Source organism: Denticeps clupeoides, chromosome 10 (assembly GCF_900700375.1).
Source record: "Denticeps clupeoides chromosome 10, fDenClu1.1, whole genome shotgun sequence".
In the NCBI taxonomy this organism is placed as follows: Eukaryota; Metazoa; Chordata; class Actinopteri; order Clupeiformes; family Denticipitidae; genus Denticeps; species Denticeps clupeoides.
In genome coordinates this window covers 4,243,931-4,265,988 of record NC_041716.1, presented here as the reverse complement: position 1 = coordinate 4,265,988, position 22,058 = coordinate 4,243,931, and the positions used below count along the sequence as shown (strand labels likewise).

The window sequence follows — 22,058 nt, the reverse complement described above, 5'->3', positions numbered from 1 at the left end:
CCAGCGGAGCAGCCTGCCACCTCCTCTGGCTGCCATGCATTATGAATGTGTGGTGGGGGAAAGGTGAGCTTTGCGACTGTAAGTGCGCTTGTCAGGTAGCGCACTGTATTTTTAACCGATCGCTTCAAAGGCTCTTTGAATTTGACATTTTTAGAACTTTTTTTTTTTTTTAAATGCATATAAACACAGACTAAGCGCACTGGTCTAATTATCACTGCAGGAAAACAGAGGAGGTGGTAATGATGTAGTGGTGGGGGGGTTGTGTGTGTGTGGTGTCATTAAAATGTAATTGATTTTTATTTTTCTCCTGGATCTCGGGTAGTGAGCTGCACCCCACCCCACCGCCACTCGCAACTCTCCGGCTGATGCACGCTGCACAGAATTCCTCTGAATTTCCCTTTCTAGGTCAGCGCGAGAGCTGTGAATTTGGAGAGAATTGGGGGGGAATTATTATCCCGTATGTGCCTGCATTGCAGCAAGAGGCTGCGGTGATAAGACGCACGCTCCATTTAAACCTTCGCTTCAAAGTAGAAGCCTAAAAATATATCACAGTAGCAAGGATTTATCACAATATGGGCTGAATTATGCGCCGTTTGTGGCTGGTGTAGACCCTGCGTGTAAAAATGATATGTCTGATCATTTTATGACAGCATTGTGCTCTCTCTTAGTGCCATACGACACCAGCATTATTTTTATCATTTGGTTGCTGGCCACACGATACCCCCCTTCCAATAGAAACAATACATGCAAAATATTGAACATTATAAACATTCATATACATTCATTTTTATTTGTATACATTTCAAATGAATACAATTATTCCATCGTTATTTTAATGTTGATAATTCAGCTTTCATATCTGAATATGTTTTCATGTCATGTTATTGTTGAGACTTAAAGGCATCCTTGTGTGTTTTTTGTCTTTTCCAGATACGCGTAGACGGCATCCCCCCTGCCTCCCAGAGTGCCCTGCTCTACGAGACGGTCACCGTCTCCGAGGGCAACCCCATTCTGCGCGACATGGTCTTCAGTCCTGATTATCAGTACATTTACCTCCTGAGCGACAAGCAGGTGAGGGCTGTTCCATATTCAGCCACCCTCGTCCGACCTGGAAAATTGTGCATGTTTTTACGGGGAATGTTTTCATGGCTGAGGGTTCTGCAGGATTAAACCATATCACTTACACCCTTTGGTGGGGTGGGGGTGCATATTCGATTGTAATGTGTGCAAAAATATTTGTTCTGCACTCGTAGGACCCATCCAGGAAGCATAAAGGTCCACTTGTCAAAGGGGGGCTGAATGGGAACCGGCCTCGGCAACAGTGGGCTTTGTTTGGGAGCCCAACCAGAATTCCAGATATGTTGTTTTAACATCTGCGAGACAGGAAGTCAGAATATGAAACACTAGTTCGCGTCTTTGAATCGGGCCCCAGCTGGTTCCCCTAATAAGAAGTGGAGGGGAAGCGTCTCAATCGAGAGGGTCGCAGAATAACACGCCTCTGTGGGTCTGCATTGTGCCGATGCTGCGGGAGGCAGGTTACGGCGAAGGCCCCCTCCATCACAGCTGCCGAGAAGAGCGCCACCCGCTTCTCCAAGAACTCACTCTCCTTTTTTTTCCCGAGGAGTCGAGACAGTAAAATGAATTTGCCTTCTCTCACATTTAGCCGTTGGCAGGTGTGTTTAGCTGACGAAAAAAGGAGGCGGCACTTCAGCAGTTCGGTGTCCTTCAAGGAAGTTTTGCACTGTATTTTTTTGAGTTTATTAAAAAAAGTTTCATTTCTTGGAAGAAGTGGATTAGTGGAATAGATGATAAACCAGGAGCAACAGTGATAAAACACCAGTTTCTTAATCCTAACTTGGAGAAGTGTGAAGTTAAGGTGCAAGAAGGGACCTACTTTTATAGGATCTTTGTGACTGGGAAAAACGTTAGACTCATGAGCAAACAATCGTGTTTGATTATATTGTTCAATTTTGAAAAATGATTTTTTTGAAGTTTTGACGTGGGCGTGGTTTTGACAGTTTAAATACTGTTTGCTTTACATGCCTAAACACAATTTAATGTAAAAAAAAAAAAACAGTGGGACCATGGTGGCCTAGTGGGTAAGGAAGCATAATCAGAAGGTTGCAGGTTGGTTTGAATCCTGAACTGCCAAGGCACCACTGAGCAAAGTGAGGAGCAAAGTACCGTCACTAAGGTGGCGGGTTAAATGCAGAGTTGTGTCACTGTGTGCTGTGCTTGACAATGAATGACGATCTCTTCACTGAAATAGCGCCCTCATTGGCTGCAATCCCCCATGACAGAAACAATGATTGTCTTCTTATGCGAGGGCCACGAAGGTGAATTTTTTTTTATGCTACAGTGTAAAGTCATGATAAATCCATTTGACCCATAATGCAGACCTAGCAGGACTGGGGTCAAATCTTCTTGTTTCGAACGAGCACTTTATGAAAAGTGAATTAACGGCGGCCGGGTAAATAATTCATTCGCTGCGATGACCATGGGAAGCGGCACCGTTTGAATATTTCATACCAGGCAGGTGCGCGGGTAGCCCCGTTGTCATGTTTGCACATAATGGCCCTTATTGGTGTCCTGTAGGTTGTTAGTCTAGAGTAAACATGTCTGGATTGGCATATGGACTGGATGGACTGATAGTTTCAGTCGCGTTGCCAGGTTTGCCAGTATCACGCCCAGTCGGTCTGCTACACCAGGACTGTCTACTTTCTATTGTTTACTCCCCGAGTCCCCCGGTCCCTCTGCGTGTGTCTGTCGGGAAGCCCCCGGTGGCTGCCTGCGCGCACGTTGTCATCGAGAGGCACCGAACCCGGCGGTGCAGGGTTATAAAACTGCGTGTTTACGCTCAGCTGTGTCGCAAGAATAAATTAGCATGAGCTACGACACCGCCGCCCCACACCTCGCCCACCCGCCGGCTGACACCACCAGCAGAGAGATGCTCCTGTGCGCCTGCCAGGCACCGCCATCCCTCTCTCTATCCCCCAACACACACACACACACACACACACTGCAGTACCACCAAATACTCCACACTTGAAAGGCTACACCGTGTCCCTTTTGGGTGGGATATTTCCCTCCCCCACCCATTCCTTGCCGCCTGTTTTCCTCTCTCCATATTCTAATCTCCACTCTGATCAAAGCATATTGCAGCCTCCTCGAACAAGCATTTTTAGAACGTTCTCAGGCGTTAACAACAGAAGTCTGTTTGATTTCCCTTATTATATTCGTCCCTTTCTATCTCAAGCCGAAGCCAGGGAAATTAATAACTGTACGCCAGCGCGGCGAGTTCGTTTGCCGGCGCGTCGTACCTCGTCACATTAGTCTGTCAGGTTATTTCTGACTTCCCCACACAACCCACACGACCGCAGAGGAACACATTGGACCCCGTACGGCTTAAAGAATGAGTGGTGCAGATAATAAATGTATGGTGTTGCCATTCAACGGCGCAGATTCCTGTCCAGCTGCCCATTCATATCAAGCAAGTGTAGCGTTCCGTGGCTGAAAAGCGTTATGAAAGGAAACAGTTGTTTCTGTTTATTTTTTAATAAATTATATATTGCGTGCTCATTATTAAATATCATATACAGACTGCTTTAAGCAATAATAAAAAGTTATAATATATGAGATCAGCAGGCACAAGGTCATTTTTAGGATGACCTCCAGCATTTTAAATCATCCCATTAAAAATTATGATTCACTGATGATGTGGTTGCTAAGTGATGTCAGCTGTTCAGTAGTCAGGTTACTAGCAGTTATTTTTCACTTGGTATTGACCCAGTTATACAGGACATAATATGGGATGATTTTTATTTATTAGGGCTGTCAATCGACAAACTAATTAATCTCACACTTTGCAGTGAAATAATCAAGATTGATCTAAAGATTGCTGTAGTGCATATTCAAAAGTGTCAGAAAGAGGCTGAGGCCGCAGTGGTTTTCTCACATGTATATGTATAGCCCAGCCTGAAAAGATCTCATTGTTTAAATGCAATTTTTTTTTTATATTTCTGACCTTTTTTACTCCGTATCCACTCTTGATATGTGTGGAAAAGGATTTCTAAGAATGCCCTACATTTTAATGCCGGGCTAGACTGGGGCCGTCTGCCTGCGTTGACATTTCCACCAGATCTGGACTGTCACTGCGCGTTTGCCCTGTCCTTTCTGATCCGAAGCCCTGGGTGGAATGGCCGTTTAGGGCCTTTCTATGTTTGCAAACAGTGCCGAAGCGACACAGTGTTGACTCCACGTTTAATTCCGGCGATGCAGTCAAGGCATTTCTGCAACATGATCTAAAAGGGTCTCTGGGCTTTATAACACTGTAAAGCCCTCGAAAGATTAATAACCTATTTCTGCTTTGGGATTCAGGAATTTAGTAAATGCAATTCAGCTGCTCCCCTATATGAATCTAATTATGCCGCCATTCAAAATGCCATTTCCTCGGTAAATGTGTTTACAAAATTGCATAAAAAAAGGTCCTAAGCCTATGAGTTTATGTGTTCATATTTTATGTGTGTGGCATGAGCCGTAGAAAATTGAACTGTCTTAACACTAGAAACTGAAAGCTTCTCCTTCTTGCCACCAGAATGATTTAAAGTGGCGCGACCATGTCACACAGTTGTGTAGCTGGATTGTGCAGCGTTATGCACACTTGGTATCAATGAGAAAACGTCACCTGGCGTGTTTAACCACAACCAGAAGTCCTTTTTTAACAGCTGGTCTGTTATTGGTGCAGACATTTGTTATATTGGTCTGAAAAACACATTGTTTGAGGGTTCTGCTTTATTTGAACGAAGTAGAAAATGTACACTGTGTGGAACTGAACGTAAGTGGCCGTGGTTGTGTGTGACAGGTGAGCCGGGTTCCCGTGGAGCGCTGCACCCAGTACACCACCTGCAGGGACTGCCTGGGCTCCGGGGACCCCCACTGTGGCTGGTGTGTCCTCCACAACAAGTAAGTGTCACCGCTCTTCCCCTCTGCCTCCTGTGAGTTATGGACAGAATGTGTTGGACCAGAGAAAACTGTAAATGCTCCTGCACTTTAGATTTCACATCTGTTAAAAAAAAAAAGTCCTTTTGAGATGTTCTTGACCGGCCTAATGAATGTGTCAGAAGAAAAAGGTTTGGTGTCAGCGCTGAGATTAACCATGTCTTTGTTAAAAACGGCCTACTTTATGTTCTTCTTTTTCTCCGCTGAAAAAGAATGGTCTCTATGGAGACCCGAGAGCCCGTCAAAGTCTATTCATGAAGTTCTCATGACACCATAGTGAAGGCTGGAACTTGGCCAACCAATCGGGGGCGCAGCACCCATTATACCTGGCCCCCACAGGAAGTGGCAGGTGACAGCTGCCCCAGATGTTCGCTCCTTCCTCCCCCCCGCCCGCTGACCCCTGGGCAGCAGCTGGTAGGAAGGCAGGAAGTGTCTGCGTATCGTTGCCCCCCCCCCCCCTCGCCGGGTTGTCAGCAGGCGAGCTCTGGTTTGTCCTGTAATTGATGAAGTCGGCGAGAACTCCATCTGAGAAGTGGGCTGCGTTCTGTCACCGGCAGGAGCGGAGGACCCCGAAGGAAAAAACATGTGTGATTTTTGCAGGACACGCCGCCAAATTTATGGGGTGTGATGGGTGGGAGACGGAAGGGACTCTGACTTACTTGTGCAGACATACCGAGAGACGGGGGGGGTCAAATTGTAGGTAAAATCCCCGAAAGGATGTCGACATGCGGGCTTCGGGACAACGTTTCACCCCAATCTCATTTACCCTAAAGGCTCATTTTTTTGCTCCAAGTACATATGAAAATAAGGACATATGTTTGAAATAATAGTTCAGTAATGCATCCAATAAAGGCTAGTTCACAGTTTTCGACCTTTTGATGACAGCGGAGAAGGTCGTAATAAAGTATTTACATCACGGAACATAGAGAATTCTTCTCGTTTGTATCCGTCTTTAATCTTCGCCTTTGCATTTGTCATGTTTCGGTACTTTCACGTGTACTCACTTCCCGTTCACGTTTAATTGGGTGACATCATGAACTAAACTGTGGGTTGGTTGCTTCAAGTTGCTCTGTGAGCTCCGGGCAGAAAATGAATAATATTCAAATATTTAAAAATGTAAACGCTGCATAGAATTTATGTGCTAACTTGGTTTTGTTTTTATTCATGCTCAAAAATTGGTGATTGTGACACCACAGTGCTGATAGATTTTATTGCAGCAATGTAAGGCAGTGCACAACAATGGCGTCCCAGTTCCCTGGAAAGATCTCCATTTCTTATCTTGTCTATACGTTAATCAAGATAAGAATCTTTAATTAAGATGTAAATCTGAGACGCCAGGATGGAATAATTAGCACAGATTCGTTTTTTTTTTTTTTCTAAATGACTTTTTATTTCGCATATTAATGCTGCGGTCCAGCTAGAATCCACGCGACCTTGCAACGGGGCCCAACTCGACGCAATTAGCGGGAGATCAAGCGGGGTGATGAACAGATTGATCCGTGCCACTCTGTCCTCATTTGGCACCACAAACCTCTCCTTCACCAGCTTTGCCGCCGCCCAGACAGTCGTACGCCTCCACCCTCTGGCCTTCCTTCCTCAGCGCGAACTCCTGCCTCTGTGACAGAATTCCTGTCAGATCCTCAAGGCCCGTTTCTCTCAAGGATTCGCCGTTGTGACTCTAAAGACTCGTCGTTGTCACTCTCATTTTCGCAGGGAAGAGTCGGGGAGGCAGGGAATGGCAGCTTTTCTGCGATACCTCGCCCTGTTCGGCTTATGTACTACAACACGGCTCATTACCGGCCGCGCCGCGAACACGCGCCCAATCGCAGAGCTGCCGTCTCGAGAGTCACCTGCTTTCAGCCGGCTCATGCTCCATTCAGAGGTTCCCTTTATTCCCGTACTGTGACATTCTCCACAAATGTCAGGGATGCTGCTGGATCTCAGAAGTCTCTACGCCTTAATTGAAATGTATTTTATTTGCTGGTGCACCGGAAGATTCAATTCATTTCATATTGTTTTATTTGAGGTCACTTCAGCTGAAGCTCACTATATTGAAACTGGTGACAGTTTTAAAGTTGCTCTCACCTTATCAGAACTTTATGTGTTCAGAAACCTACAGAAATGGACTGGGAATAACTGGACAAAGACTGGTTTTGTGATATTTTTCACAACTGTTATATAAAATACATACGGCTTTATGTAAGGATTGTCTTTGGCTAGGATGAATTTTCCATCCTTGTCATAGGCCAGACCCCACAGAACATAACATAGCTACGTTAATTCCTTTATTTTTCTGTTCATTTTTCTAAATTGCATATTTGTTTTGTATTATTTTATTATTTAATAAAGACAGTATTCTGAATGTGTATTCTGACTTATTCAGCAAATGTGCAAAACTGTTCATTTTTTGCTTCATAGCAGATAGTCACAGGCAGGTTTACAGTATCCTACATGTTTCAGAATACAGGGGATTATGAGCTTCATATGCAATGTGACATTTGCAAAGATGATTATATTCACAGAATTAAATATGAAGATTCTAGTCAGACAAACTGAATCATGTTTCTTATCATTTGTAATGCATTTTAATAATGGATGCAAGAAATGCGTTGCAGTGTTACACTGTACTTGCATTAATTACAATGATAGTGTCATTGTGTTGTATCATCTCCCACCTCTATTAATAAACATACTCGGCTTGTGCATACTTTATATCTGCCAAAAAATTGTTGCAATAGCCACCGTTGACTCTATTGGTGCTGATTCTAATTGTACCCCATTTAAAAGATGCACAATGTTAAAATAATTTATTTCTTGAATCACATGATGAGATTTTGATTGATTTCAGTCTTTACATGGCTGCAGTCATTTCAATTGGGGTTTGTCGACTTTTGACATCAGCTGCACTCGGCTGTGTCTTTATTGTCTGAGCTTCTGATTGCCGGAGACGAACAAACTCAAAATGAAGCTAATTGCATTTTGAATATAAATACAGCAGAGAGTTTTTCTTTTTTTTTTTTGTTTCACTGCATAATTGAAACTAATTGAATTTGCAGTTGTGTAACTTTTTTCCATAATTTTCTGCAGATGTCTCATTAATTTTCCAAGGTGACCTTTGTAAGGGTTCTAATATCTTTCCATTGTATTCTGAGATGTTAATTGAAGGAAATTCTAAGATTTTTTATTTATTTGTGATTTTTATTTATTTATTTAGCAAATCCTTGCTTTCCTTCAAAAATCACATTTGTATCATCTGAGTACATCTTCTGCTAATTCTCAAGTCTTCGACTCTATTTGTCAGAGGCTACTTTTCCCCTGGGAAGTCATGCTGTTGCGTTGCCATGAGAGCCGGCTTTTCAAAAACAACCCCCTTCCTTCCAAATCCACTGGTTTTGGAGGACTGGCTTTGACCTCCTTCCTTTTATTCTGGTTGTTGTCTCGGCTTTGTCTGCGATTCCCTGAGGACTCTTTAGCCTCTAACCATCATGTTAGCCAAACCAGGGTGGAGAAGGGGGGTAAAAGGGAGGGTAAAAAGTGCACGCTGGGAAATGGTCTGTGTCCATGGCAACAACGGGAAGCTGGAAGATGGATTTGCACTGTGATTCAAATCGGCCCTATTTGGTGGGGTTTTTTTTCCTCTGCTACTGTATTGGTTGAGAGGCACTGAAGAGCAGGTCTCTGTGGACCTTTGTTTTTTTTTTAAGACTCCTTTTTAAGACTCCTCAAGCCACAGAGACTTCATTAACATGTTATGAACGCCTCGTCCTCTTAACATTATTTTATCTGCGGTTTTGTACTAGACACACATTTCATGCATAAATAAACACTGGACTAAACTAAAAGGCCAGAAAAAAATCCAACAATTGAACGGAAGCACTAAAACAACAACAGATCAAATTTCTAATTGTGGAAATGCAAGTTTTGTGGTTGTGCCTATTTAAATAGCATGCATTATGCAGATGAATTACGCATAATAATTTCCATAAAACTGCTACATCATCACCTGTTTAATGGTTCTTGCTCAGCAGGTCTTAAAACAGAGTGATAACGTGATGTGTGAAATATTCCGTAAATCCCTTGATAATTAAAATGTTTGATATGTTGAATTATTTGGAAGTACGGCATTGGCCAGCACCAGTCGTGACTGCATGCTACTCCTCCGCTCACATCGATTACTCGTGCATCTTGGATCGTCTCTCCCCGGCGCTCCTCCACAGTTCACAGAGGATTGTGATACGCCCGCGTTGGTACCGCCCTGTCCTGTTGTTCCCCGCAGGTTCATGGTGACCTTTTTAGGTCTTTCCGCGTTGCACAATCTCCGGATGAAACTGTGCAAACGAGCGGGTTCGTCTTGGCGGGGCGACAGAGGCATTGAGAACTGGAGCTGGTCTCAGCCTTGTGTGAGGAATCGGCCTCAGCTCACGTGTCCCCCCGGCTCATTTGTCACCAGAGGGTCACCGAGACTGAGCCGCGGTCCCGCCTAAGCTTTCGGTAAAGGTCACAGGAAAGGTTAATGCAAGGCCCCGGCCCACCGCTTCCCTCCACCTCCTCTGCCTGTAAAAGCGACGCCCGACAGTTTATAGCCGCCATTCCTCCGAGCCTCACCTGCTAATTGAAGAGGTGCCAGCTTTATCTTGTCCTCCTGGAGAGCATGTCATGGGACCCCAGGATGTTCCTGTCCACGCAGGGATGTGTCCCCGGGAGGGACGGTGCCTTATCACAAATCGCATTAGGGCTGCGCCGCCAGGAAGAGGAGTGCAGCGTAATCAGATGAAGTCCCATTCCAGAAACTGGTGCGGCGAGGAAGGCGGATTGTACCGATGGCTGCTGTCGCTTTAATTAAACGCGCTCCCGTTCCCCGCACGACGTACGACTGTAAGCAGAGGTAAACAGATCATTAACGGTGCGCCCTGGCTGACTGTGATGAATACCAAAATCCCGGCACAAAACATGTCTAATTTTGCTTCTTCTAAAATGGAGCCCAAAGGGCCTGTTTGCCTGACTTTTGCCACGTTATGGACTCTCTTTGTTATTTCTCGGAAAGTTTTTCCATTTTTGAAGTCTTAGCTGTGATAACTGGTTATGGCGTTTGGAAATCCGCACCAGGATTGGTGATTAGCATCGGCAAAATACTTCTGATGAGACCAGGGAGTCAAATCCGATTTTTGTCATCCGGGGTTGGGTGTGCGCGAGTTCTTGGCCCGTGAAGATGTCATTCGAATGCACAGGTGTAGCTGCAGTAAATTTCCACCTCTTCTCCTCCTATGCAGCTGTCTGGCATAAACATGAGGCATTAACTCCCATCCGAACACGGAACAGATACGGCAGGGCTATAAATGTTTTAATATCCGGCAGCTTTTCGGTCTGTGTGAGGTGGGAAGGGGGATGAAAGGTAATGGAAGAAGCATAATGAATTCGCCCAGTGGAAGATGGAGTGATCGTGTCACAGTTACATGTTGTCAGCATTATAATGTTGAGGAGAAGTGTTTGCATGCCAGTCCGTGCAATGCAACGATGCACCCTGAGCGTGATTTGCAGTTTGGATGTGTTTCAAATGTGTCTCTCGTTCGGTTTTGCTGCAGGTGCTCGCGACAGGAAGCCTGTGAGAAGTGGGAGGAGCCCCAGCACTTCAGTGTCGAGCTCAAGCAGTGCGTGAACATCAGCATCACGCCCAACAATATGTCCGTGACCTCCACCTCCACCCAGGTGATTATTATATTTTAACCCACATGTCAGTGGGTGACCTAGCACTCAGACCCTAATCGGAAGGGTTGCGGGTTCAAATCCCAAACTGTCAAGGAGCCACTGAGGTGCCCTTGAGCAAGGGACCGTGCCCACACACTGCTCCCCGGGCACCTTTCAACTAAGGGTGATGGGTTGCATGCAGAGGACACATTTCGTTGTGTCACCATGTGCTGTGCTGCAGTGTATCACAATGACAAAAACAATCAATTTTGCTGTGTAATTTTTGGCCATTTCTATTAGTTAAAATGTGTCACAGAAACAGATTTGAGAAAAACAAATGACATCTTTAAGGCAAGTTATAACTCAAAGACTTTTGCTAGATGTTGCATATTGATCACCTTATTGTGAAATTTCCTGCCCTTCTGAGGGTTTCCAGTGAACCTTTGAGGAATGGAAATTCAACAGAATTTTTTTTAAGAATTGCAATTGTTATTTGGGTATTTGGTTTATTTAATTTTAACAGGATTTAATCATTTTTTTTACTTAAATTGTTAGAAAGTTCCAGATAGATCTTTTTATCCTCTAGGGAAATTACACTGACACTAGCATAATTGATTTAATTAACAGAGTAGTGGAGTGCCACAAAGGTCAGTCACTGCTCCTCTTCCTTTTAAAGGACCAGAATTATCTGCAAATATACAATTTGTCGGTGGAAAGTAAATGAAGCGATATAGCAGTATAGCAAAAATTTACCAAGTTATTATGCAGCCGCTTAAGTCACTGTATTGTTTTATGATGTTGCCTTTGACTCCCCTGAGCTTTCATTATCCGTACCTGTCAATTCAGCATGACTCAAATCTGCGAGCTGCCAGACAGCTACCGGAATTGCAGTTAATTTGGATTCTGCCGAGGATGAAAGTTTTTTTGCGAGATTTAATGAGATCTGTGAGATTAAGTGTCACATGTGAGACTTGAGAAATGGTAAATTTGTGCCTTTCACCAATACTTGAAAATTGACAGGTATGCTAATCTAATTTAATTCAGGTCAAACCTGACGTAGGATTTTTTCGCCCAATTTTTAATACATTTACCATTCCTATGATGGCAAATGTTATTTTTCTATGCAAATTCTCGTTGTTTTTGTCTCACACAGATGCTTGTGTTTTTGTGTGTGTCTGTCAGTTAAGCGTTAAGGTGCTGAACGTGCCCGACCTGTCTGCTGGAGTCACTTGTGTGTTTGAAGAGCTGACAGAGAGCCAGGGGGAGGTGCTGTCGAAAGGACAGGTCCTGTGCATGTCCCCGTCACTGCGAGACCTGCCCTCTGTCACACAGGGTTACGGTAAGCGGCGGAAACAGCACGTTCCGTCTGATGAACTCAGCACCGGCATGTTGACGCTCGCCGTGAAAAGTTTGCCGTTATGCCATTACCTGCCGCTGTTTGCTTAGTGCAAATATCGATTTTTCTGGCAGTCCGACACTCGGCTAAAATGATGTTTGATGTGACCCCTGGATGTGGCTAAAGTGTTTAAAAACGGCCAAGAACAGGAGCTTCCTTGTCTTTCGGGTTTCATCCTGCGCCAAGATCACAAATGTAGTGATGGTAACCTTTAATGTTCCCTGGATTATTATTCCCATTAATGACAATTATGGAATATCTGAATGGAAATATTATGGCAATTATCTTGAAGTGAGGCACACAGGTATAATTGGAGCTGCAGAATGTAGACATTAGCTACGTGAAAACGAAAGACTGCCGGTTTGTTGGAGAGCATAAGTGGATTCCACTTTGGAACGGGAAAGCAGGGCAAAAGGGGGGAAATTACGAGTGCAGACATGGTTTGGTTTTCTTGCTCGGAGTGATCGTAATTACACAGAAGGTTGAGTCCTGAACGACGGGGGAAATCTCTGATGTTTACGCCTTCCTTTCGCAGGCGACAAGCGCGTGGTGAAGTTCTCGCTCAAGTCCAAAGAGACCGGCCACAAGTTCATCACCACCGACTTTGTCTTCTACAACTGCAGCGTCCTCCAGTCGTAAGTGTTGGGAAAGTGGGCGAGGATTCTGATATGTTATGCTGTGGTGTTCTGTGATTAGGTGCAGGAGGATATTTGTTGCTGTTATTATCATTCGTTTTATTGCCTTGCTAGTTGCTGCTCATGTTCTGGTGGAAGTGCTTGAAAAATAGACTTTGGAGCTCAAGCTCCAGGGATGGTGGTGGTAGTAGTAATAATAGCTTGTAAAGTTTGGATAATTTAGTTAATTGGGGGATAATCATAGGACCATGAAGCAGGAAAAAAAAAACGTATTTCAGGTAAATTTGAGTAAAAATTGAAAGGTACATACACACACACACACACACACACACACACCTCCTCCAGGTTCTTAATAGCCGACTGAAAATGGTAGAGCCCCATCCAGAGCTTTAGTGTTCATTATTGAGAGCTGTGCGGTAATGGAGATGCTCTCTGCGTGTTGCTGATGTGGAGGGGATTTTTATTTTATCTTATATATATATTATTATTTTTTGCTGGATTTGGGTGGCCCACTGCACTGTGGCAGGGCTGCAGCTCCGCCGTCCGGCTGTACTTCCTGCCATATGTGCTCATTTGCACTTCACTTACCAGGGACAGCAGAGTCAATGTTGTGGGTGTAGAGCCTGAAACACTCATATCATTTTACACCGCTTGCTTTTTTTTTTTACATCACAGACTTGTCGTCATTGTATTTGCCAGCAACACGAAGATAAAAAAAAAAAAATACTACATCGGGTTTTATTTTCCTGTTTTGGAGAACAAAATTGCCTCGTCGGCGTGCAGAATGCACACATAACAATCAATCCTCTCGTGTAAAAGAAATGCGGGGCAGCGCTCCTCGTACAGGGCTCACCAGTTGCCATGGCGACCGCAGCGGAGGCCTACTTCGCCAGCGTGGCCTGCCTGAATCCTGCGCCAAATTTCCTGTTTTTACAAAAGCCCTGTGGGAACATTTAGCCCCTTGAATTGTTTCCCCCTCCGGTGTGGCTGGCAAACTGCGCTCCATCCCCCCCCCCCCCCCCCCCCCCCCCCCCCCCCCAGCCTCACCAGGCTGGCGCCGGCGCCTCTCCCCACCTCCACCTCCTCCAAATCCCCCACCTGGTTCCTCAGCCGCTATTCCATCGCTTAGGATAATTAGCAGTGGCCACCTGTGAAAGCGAAGGATGTTACACAGTGTAACACGCTCCCATACCTTGTACGTCGGGTGGTAGCAGCCTAGTGGGTAACACACTCGCCTGTGAACCAGAAGACCCAGGTTCAAACCCCGCTTACTACCATTGTGTGTCTGAGCAGGACACTTAACCCTGAGTGTCTCCTGGGGGGACTGTCCCTGTAACTCTGGATAAATGCCATTAATGTAGAAGTATTCCTTGTTACCAATTACCATTATTACCATTAACAAATAAGGAAGCGCTCAATGGCTGAGTGGAGAGATGCATTAAACCCATCACCTGAAGGCGCCTGAAGAGCAGTGTGGCACCTTGGCGGTTCGGTCACGAACCTTCAGTCACAAGCCCACTTCCTTACCCGCTAGGTGTCCTCTGCCCCAACACTGCGGAGAAGCAGAGAAGTTAGCTTGGGCTCGGTTTGGATAAAAAAAGCTTTTTCTTTCCCCCAAGTTGTGCATTTATAATAAATTGTGACAAATCACACAAAAAGAAAAATGTATGATTCTGGTTCAAGATCTGGAAGGACAGTATTGAGCCCCCCCTCCCTTTTTTTTTGTTATTCTTTGTCCTGCCCTCTCATTGACTCTAGCTTCTTGGCATGCTAGATATCATTTTTGTCCATCTGTTGTAGTTCAGTGACAGTTTTTAATGACTTTAGACAGTATTTTTAAACTGACGCAGAACTATGTGCTGAGTGTGTGGTTTGTTTGCTAGTGTGAGGTCAAAGGCGTCCTCAGAATTTACATAAACACACCCTATCTTAAATGATGTCTGCACATGCAACTTAGTTTAATCATCCGAAATGAGGAGGTAGCGTGCATGAGAGCCGTCACTCATCAATTTATGCAAATCCACAGGAGACCAAGCCCCAATTTTCATGGATGGATGGATGCATGCCTACATGAATACATACTGTATACCGTTACCACTGAAAAGATTTTGTGCTAAATTGCCTATAGGCACCTATAGAACACATTTCCTTTTCCATTTTCTATTTACTGTACGTAGCTGCCCAGCTAAGGTACCGTTTTTCACAGTTAATTTTAGCTCACTGTTCACTGCCATCGACCTGTAAAGAGCTTTAACGTATCGAGGCTCGGCTCATCATTCATGTGTTTCCTTCTCTCTTTTCTTTCCCCCTTCAACCCCTCCCCTCCCTCACCGGCTCACGGCTTCTGAGCAGCACTCCTCTCCTGCCCCCACGGCAACGGCGTAGCAACGCTGGCCTGTCCAGGCGCTGACGCCGAACCCACCCTACTTCATCAGCATGTCAACTTTTGGCTGCGCTGTGTTTCCTGGCGCTTTGCTGAAATTAAAGCAAAGAGAATTGATGGGCTTCATACTCCTGACGCAGCATGTTGCATATTCCAGGCTCGGACTTGCAGATATGTGCCGAGTGTTTACTGCACATTTTCGTCTGCAGTGGAGGCCTGCGCCGTTGCCGGGAGCCGTTTTTGATACGTATAAGCCGCAGCTCTAAGCCCCGGGCTGCGTATTTAATGAGGTGTCGGCATCGGGGCGACGTGGACTCGCGACACCACGCCGAGTGCCGATGTGTCACGCGAACATGCCCTCATAATGCATTCAGCATCACGTTCCAAACTCCAGACGTCATTGGGCACGTTTTTTTTTTTTTTTTGGACTGAGAACCATCTTGGGCGTTTCGCCCGATGGGAGAGCAGCGGATTTTACGCTGCTCCGCGGCTCAAGATGCTGGCGAATGTGCTCAGACTGCTGAGTGTCTTCCAAAGGGGATTTGAACTATGTGCCGGGGTGGGGGAGGATATGATTAGTATGGGCCAAGGTGTATGTTCTTCACTCAGCCTCTCCTGCGTGCTGAATGTAGGATGCGCAGGGAGGCGGGTCGGCGTCAAATCTCAGCTTGTGTCCCGCGGACCACAGGTGCATGCTGCTTGTGTTGCTCCACAGGCAATTAATTACCTAATTGGACTCATCGTTGGGATTTTTTTCCCCTTCTAATTTCTACAGTCAAAGCATTGCCTTTCAGACTTCAATTAATGACTAATTGAAAGGCAGTTTGAAAATGGCTTGGACTCAATGGCCCTTAAGGATTAATTGTCCGTGCAGAAATGAATAGCCTTAAAGTGGGAATCTGTGGCTCGTTGACCACCAATAGAAAAGTCTGATTCAGTAGGGTGGTGCAGGACTTTGTTCATTCTGCATACATACAATATTTAACGAAGGTCCTAATCAATGGGATACGAATGCATGCTCATGTTAAATGTCTCTGTCACGCTGGCTGGACATGGCGAAGAAGAAGGACGCATACGCATACTTGGTAGGCAGGACAAGGGGAACATCACCAAACAATGACCCGACGGCGAACAGACACGAACAGGGCAGCTTTATACAATCATACACAGGCGAACACAATCAGGAAACAGGACCAACATGAATCTCCGGTCCGAAGTAACCCCTGCCATGACCGTATCATTTCAAAATATACAAATGCCTTCATCGAGAGCTTTTGTTTGAAATTTGCATTAATATTTATGGATGACTAGTGGATGTTCTCTTATAGAAAAATAAACATCAAATTGGTGATTCTAAAACCCCACCGCCACACAGAAACGTTAGCAGTCGTGTATTAAAAAAGGGAAAGATACACATGAATACATTGACAAATATGCTCCAAAATAAATCAAGAACACTTTTTCCCCGTGTAGCACTTGACTAATTAGAAGATATATTGGTTTTTCATGAGAACGTAATCAATAAAGAAAAATCCAGAATTGGGTGTGTGAAGGGCCCCGGGGGATTCTGAACCTGTAATAAGTGGTTTGTGATGGAGAGTACGTGATGATCGATGGATGATTCCATCCTTCTCCTCTTCTTCTCAGGTGCTCCTCCTGCGTCAGCAGCCCTTTCCCCTGCAACTGGTGTAAATATCGCCACATCTGCACCAACAACTTGGCCGAGTGCTCGTTCCAGGAAGGCCGGGTCAGCAGTTCAGAGGTAAGGCGCCGCACAGGGGTCACGAACGGCCCCCTGTCCCCTGAAGCAGAGTCCCCAGATTTATTTATTTTAATTTTTTTGTTAAAGAAGCGAGCTGTAATCCGTTAAACACAATGCTGTTGGGAACATGGCCCCAAGCCCCCGGGTGTGAGTGCTGCTGCTTGTCTTCGTGTCCTTAATTCACAGGGTCCCCGGGGCTGCGGCCCCATATCTCACATACACACAGTCCCCTGTGTGCACCTCACACAATCGGGCCATTCATTGTCTCGGTTGGGTGGCGATTGGTGGGTGGAGGGGGTGGGCACCTTGTGAAATGTCCCCCTTTGACACTTTTGGACCCGGTCCTGTTAGAACATGGTGTCTTTGTCATCGCAGACCATAGACACTCTGTACTCCAGGCTCTTCAAAAGGAAACTTCATTTGGAAGTGTTCTTTTATAATGTTTCACCGAGCAAAGGCGCGAAGGAACCTCATTCATCACGGAAGCTGATTCTTTTAACGCGACAGCGGGAACAGCGCCGCTCTTCTAAAAACACGAATCCGAACTCTCGCGTTGTCTCAGTTCCTCAGGCCGGCGTCCTGTTGATTTGACTCAAAAAATACGATAATTTGAGCCCAATCAGTGCTCAGTTTCCCCTCGCGGCCAGTAATACGTCACTGTCCCTGGACGAGAGCATCTGCCACATGCTGTAAATGTAATACTGACCATTACCTAGTAGCAGGGCTGGTGAATCAAGTCAGTGGAGGTGGTAGTAGGGTAGTGGGTAGTAGCCTAGTGGGTAACACACTCGCCTGTGAACCAGAAGACCCGGGTTCAAATCCCACTTACTACCATTGTGTCCCCGAGCAAGACACTTAACCCTAAGTTGCTCCAGGGGGACTGTCCCTGTAACTACTGATTGTAAGTCGCTCTGGATAAGAGCGTCTGATAAATGCTGTAAATGTAGGTGAGTGAAAACTGTGAGTGAATACTCATGTGCAACATTAAGGCAAAACACTTTTTTGCCTTCATTATGAATTCCGGGGGTGGTAGTAGCCTAGTGGGTAAGACACTCGCCTATGAACCAGAAGACCCAGGTTCAAATCCCGCTTACTACCATTGTGTCCCTGAGCAAGACACTTAACCCTAAGTTGCTCCAGGGGGGACTGTTCCCTGTAACTACTGATTGTAAGTTGCTCTGGATAAGGGCGTCTGATAAATGCTGTAAATGTAAAATTCCACAGCTCAAGGACAGTCCAAGTCCCGCTTCAAATTCTGCCATAGATTGAGATGAATGGTGTAATGTTTCTACAGTAACTTTTTAGCATTTAAAGTCTGCGAGAGTTGAGTTTCCAGCCCAGTGTAAATGGCAGTCAGTCCCCTTCACGGTTTGGGACTTTAGATCTGGAAGACAGTTTTATAGGCACAGATTTCACAAAGCTTCATGGTTCTTCAGAATCTGGCCATATGTTGACGTTCTGTCACTTTTCTCGGCCAGATCTCCATGGTGACTGCGGGACGGGCCACGCGGCTTGCAAAGTGCTGTTCGTTTCACAAAGCATTTACGTCTGTCGGCCCCGTCCCTTTCAGCCGTCGCCGATTACACACTCGAGTAGGCTGTAGTGCCACCGCCCTGGCGAAGCCACGTTCAAGAGCTCCACGCTCGCTTCTGCACTGCAGCCGCTGCTTTAATGTTTCATCGTTGCTGTCAGAGTAAACGTACAGATGAAAGGCTGGGTCCAGGCGGCGAGTCAGACTCGTTCACTTTCAGCGACCTGCCTGTGTGAAAATGTTCAACACAGATAAACTTCCATCAACCTCAGAGTCACCCTTTGACCACATGTTCATTTGCACGTGTTAAGGGACACACACACACACACACACACACACACACAGAGGCCGTGAACAAGATAAGTGTCAGAGCGTGAAACAGATGGAGCAGGACCGCGTGGGCTGCAGTCAGGGACAGGCAGGCGGTTGGCAACATCGAGGGAAGTGAAGAACGTGGAGGTCGATGTGAAGCTTGTTCAGTCCAAAAAGGCTTGCAGGACTGGGAATAAACACGCAATGGGCTAGCTGCGGGCAAGATTTACATTTACAGCATTTACCAGACGCCCTTATCCAGAGCGACTTACAATCAGTAGTTACAGGGACATTCCCCCCCCGGAGCAACTTAGGGTTAAGTGTCTTGCTCAGGGACACATTGGTAGTAAGTGGGATTTGAACCTGGGTCTTCTGGTGAAAAGTGATTGTAATTGTGATACACAGCAGCACAGCACACGGTGCACACAGTGAAATGTGTCCTCTGCATTTAACCCATCACCCTGAGTGAGCAGTGGGCAGCCATGACAGGCGCCCGGGGAGCAGTGTGTGGGGACGGTGCTTTGCTCAGTGGCACCTCAGTGGCACCTTGGCAGGTTGGCATTCGAACCGGCAACCCTTCTGATTACGGGGCCACGTGTGTATGTGTGTATGTTTATTTGCTCTGGTCTTGAAAAGTGAAGCGATTGCCATTGTGAGACACTGCAGCACAGCACACGGTGACACAACAAGATGTGTCCTCTGCTTTTAACCTGCCCTGAGCTTTGCTCAGTTGCACCTTTGTGGCACCTTGGTAGCTCTGGATTAGACCGGCAACCTTCTGATTACAGGTGACCTGCTATGCCACCACTGCCCCAATTCACCTTGGTTTTTACTAATACCATGAAAAACCAAATATCTATACAGTATGAATCTATTATTACTTTAACTTCTATTTATATTATTATGTTGTATTTTCATTAATAATATCGAATATCAATATATCAATATAATAATATCATATCAGTAATCCTAATAATATTATTATTATTGTTTATAGGCCATTTTTTTATAGAAATGTCTTTCTTTTGCAGACTCTGCTTATCAGTGTAGTCAGTGCAGCGAGAGCGACGTTATCAGTTACGATCCCCACCCTGGTATCTGCGGTGTGGTATTCTGACCCCCGCGTGCACTCCAGCGGCGGCGGCTCCCGTCGGGCGGGGCTAATGAAATCTCTGACGTGACCTGACCGGTAATGACCGATAATGAGATGCAGTCGAGTAATTTGACGCATGACCCCTGAGAGCCTGAAAAGCTCGGTGAGGGGACGCTGTGCACGCTGGCGGGAAAAATGAAGGAAATTAAGGGGAAGGGCGGGAAAAGTGCCCCCTTTAATTCCCGTACGACAGGGCAGCGTGGAGCACGCGCTCGTTGGCTGTCGGCGCATTTTAATTTTACACTTAACTGCACATCAAAGAGATGTCTTATCAGGGTTTATCAGACCGAGCCAGCAGCAGGGTGGGGAGGTGGCGGGATGGAGATCTCCGACTGTATATCTTCTCCTCTCCTCTTTATCTGCCCTTCTCTTTCACCCCCCCCCCCACCACCATGACCCTCTTCACCTCCACCTCGCCCGCCTCCAGCGCCAGGACTGACAATCTCCTTATCTCCGGCCTCGGAAAGGAGAGGGGGAGAAGAAAAAAACGAGTTACTCAGCGAAAACGAGCGACTCATGCAGCGTTGATACGGGAGAGGAAGGAGGGGGTTCAGCTCCACCGCAGTGCCGAGGAAGAAGGACTGGGATTCATACTCGCTACGCACACACACGCCACACACACACACGCTCGGCCGCTGATATGAAGCTAAGCGCTCGCTGTCGTCCCTGTCTTTTCCGTTTCGACGTGGGTAGCCACTCCGGCACGGCGCGTTGGGGTTGAGGGGGGTGGGTCAGTGGGGTGTTGAGGGAAGATCTGCCCTGTCAGTCAGACAGTGTCTGTTTTGTGTGTGTGTGTTGGACACACATATGTTAACTTGAGTGTATTTGGTGCATTTTTCCAAACGCTCTCGCGTGAAAGCGGCTTGGCGCCGGTTCAGAGAGGCGACGCCGAGGCTCGCAGGGGATCTTCAGCTCAGGTCCCCCTAAAAAGCCTTCCCGGCCCCGGCCCCGGCGCCAGCCTCTTACTGGACAATCACAGCGGCCCTCGCTCCTGCTGCAGCGAGAGAGTCGGGAGCACATTACACGCCGCGGTCCGAGTTAGAGCCGCGGTTTTTAATGCTGACTGACACCTCAATCAGCCGCCAGCTCAAAAAAGTGGCGCTTGTCTCAGTCAGCCGGAGCCTCGACGGAATGACCTTTGCGCCGCCAATTAGCCGGCGCGCAGCTGACTGTACCCGGATTTGCGTAGCTTCTCCGAATAGGATGAGACACGGGGTCCTGCCCACGACGCACGGGTCGGCGCGATAAAACGTATATTATTCCACATTTACAGTCACGTGACCGCCACTTTACCCTCGTTCCCTTACTCCCTGTAACAATTCGACCCCCCACCCACCGTAATGTGCGTTTTTCTTACAGAATAAAACTGGTACAGAATAAGTACCGGCAACGAGCTCTGCCACACTAAAGTGGAAATGGAAAATATATTATAACGCAACAATGATATTAAATAAGCAACATCATAACATTTGTAAACGTAATAACATTAATAACAATGACATTAAAAAGCATGCAAATTATGTGGGTCTTTATACAAGATTTGTAAGGGTGGTTAGTGCAGGAGGACGGTCCCTGTAACTACTCATTGTGAGTCCCTCGCTGATGAATACCACAAATGTAAAATGTGCAGCGGTGGCCTAGTGGGTAAGGAAGCGGACCCGTAATCGGAAGGTTGCCCGAACCGCCAAGGTGCCACTGAGGTCCCCTTGGTCAAGGTAGCGTCCCCACACACTGCTCATTCTGATCATTCCAGAAACTGGGATCGGCTGATGACAGACCTGTCTTGGCCTAGAACTTTAAGGCTTTGTTTGGAAGATTTGAAAGGCTTCTGGGAAATGTGATAAGTATTTTTAATAATTAGTTAATAAATGTAATGAGTATGTTAAAAACATGATGATATGTGTTTTCCTGCTGCTGTCAGGATCTAAAGAAATGAACAGATGGAAGTAAGTAGTATCTTGGCAAGGAGGAACCTAAATTAAGGGTGTAATTATTTCCGACACCCGGAAGATGAGCTTGGGTTTTAATTATGTTTTCATAACAAAAGTTTAAGAAGGCGTGATTGACAGCTCTCTCACACCCTCCTTCACGCTGCATTTAATGCCCTCCTGTCGATACATTACCCGTCCGGGTGTAGGGTAGTGTCGGTGTCAGGTTTTTCCTCAGTTCTCTACACTCCTTATATATATATATATATATATAT

At 46.0% G+C, this 22,058-nt stretch overlaps 1 protein-coding gene across 1 annotated transcript in view; it reads left to right on the top strand.

Moving 5' to 3' along the window:
• The window catches only part of plxna3 (plexin A3), a 100,550-nt gene that overhangs the window by 39,002 nt on the left and 39,490 nt on the right, over positions 1-22,058 (top strand). The window contains exons 4-9 of the mRNA XM_028992803.1: positions 931-1,071; positions 4,862-4,962; positions 10,581-10,704; positions 11,866-12,022; positions 12,615-12,714; positions 16,745-16,859. Of these exons, the coding sequence (XP_028848636.1) occupies positions 931-1,071; positions 4,862-4,962; positions 10,581-10,704; positions 11,866-12,022; positions 12,615-12,714; positions 16,745-16,859 (738 nt within the window). The remainder of the gene's footprint in view (positions 1-930; positions 1,072-4,861; positions 4,963-10,580; positions 10,705-11,865; positions 12,023-12,614; positions 12,715-16,744; positions 16,860-22,058) is intronic.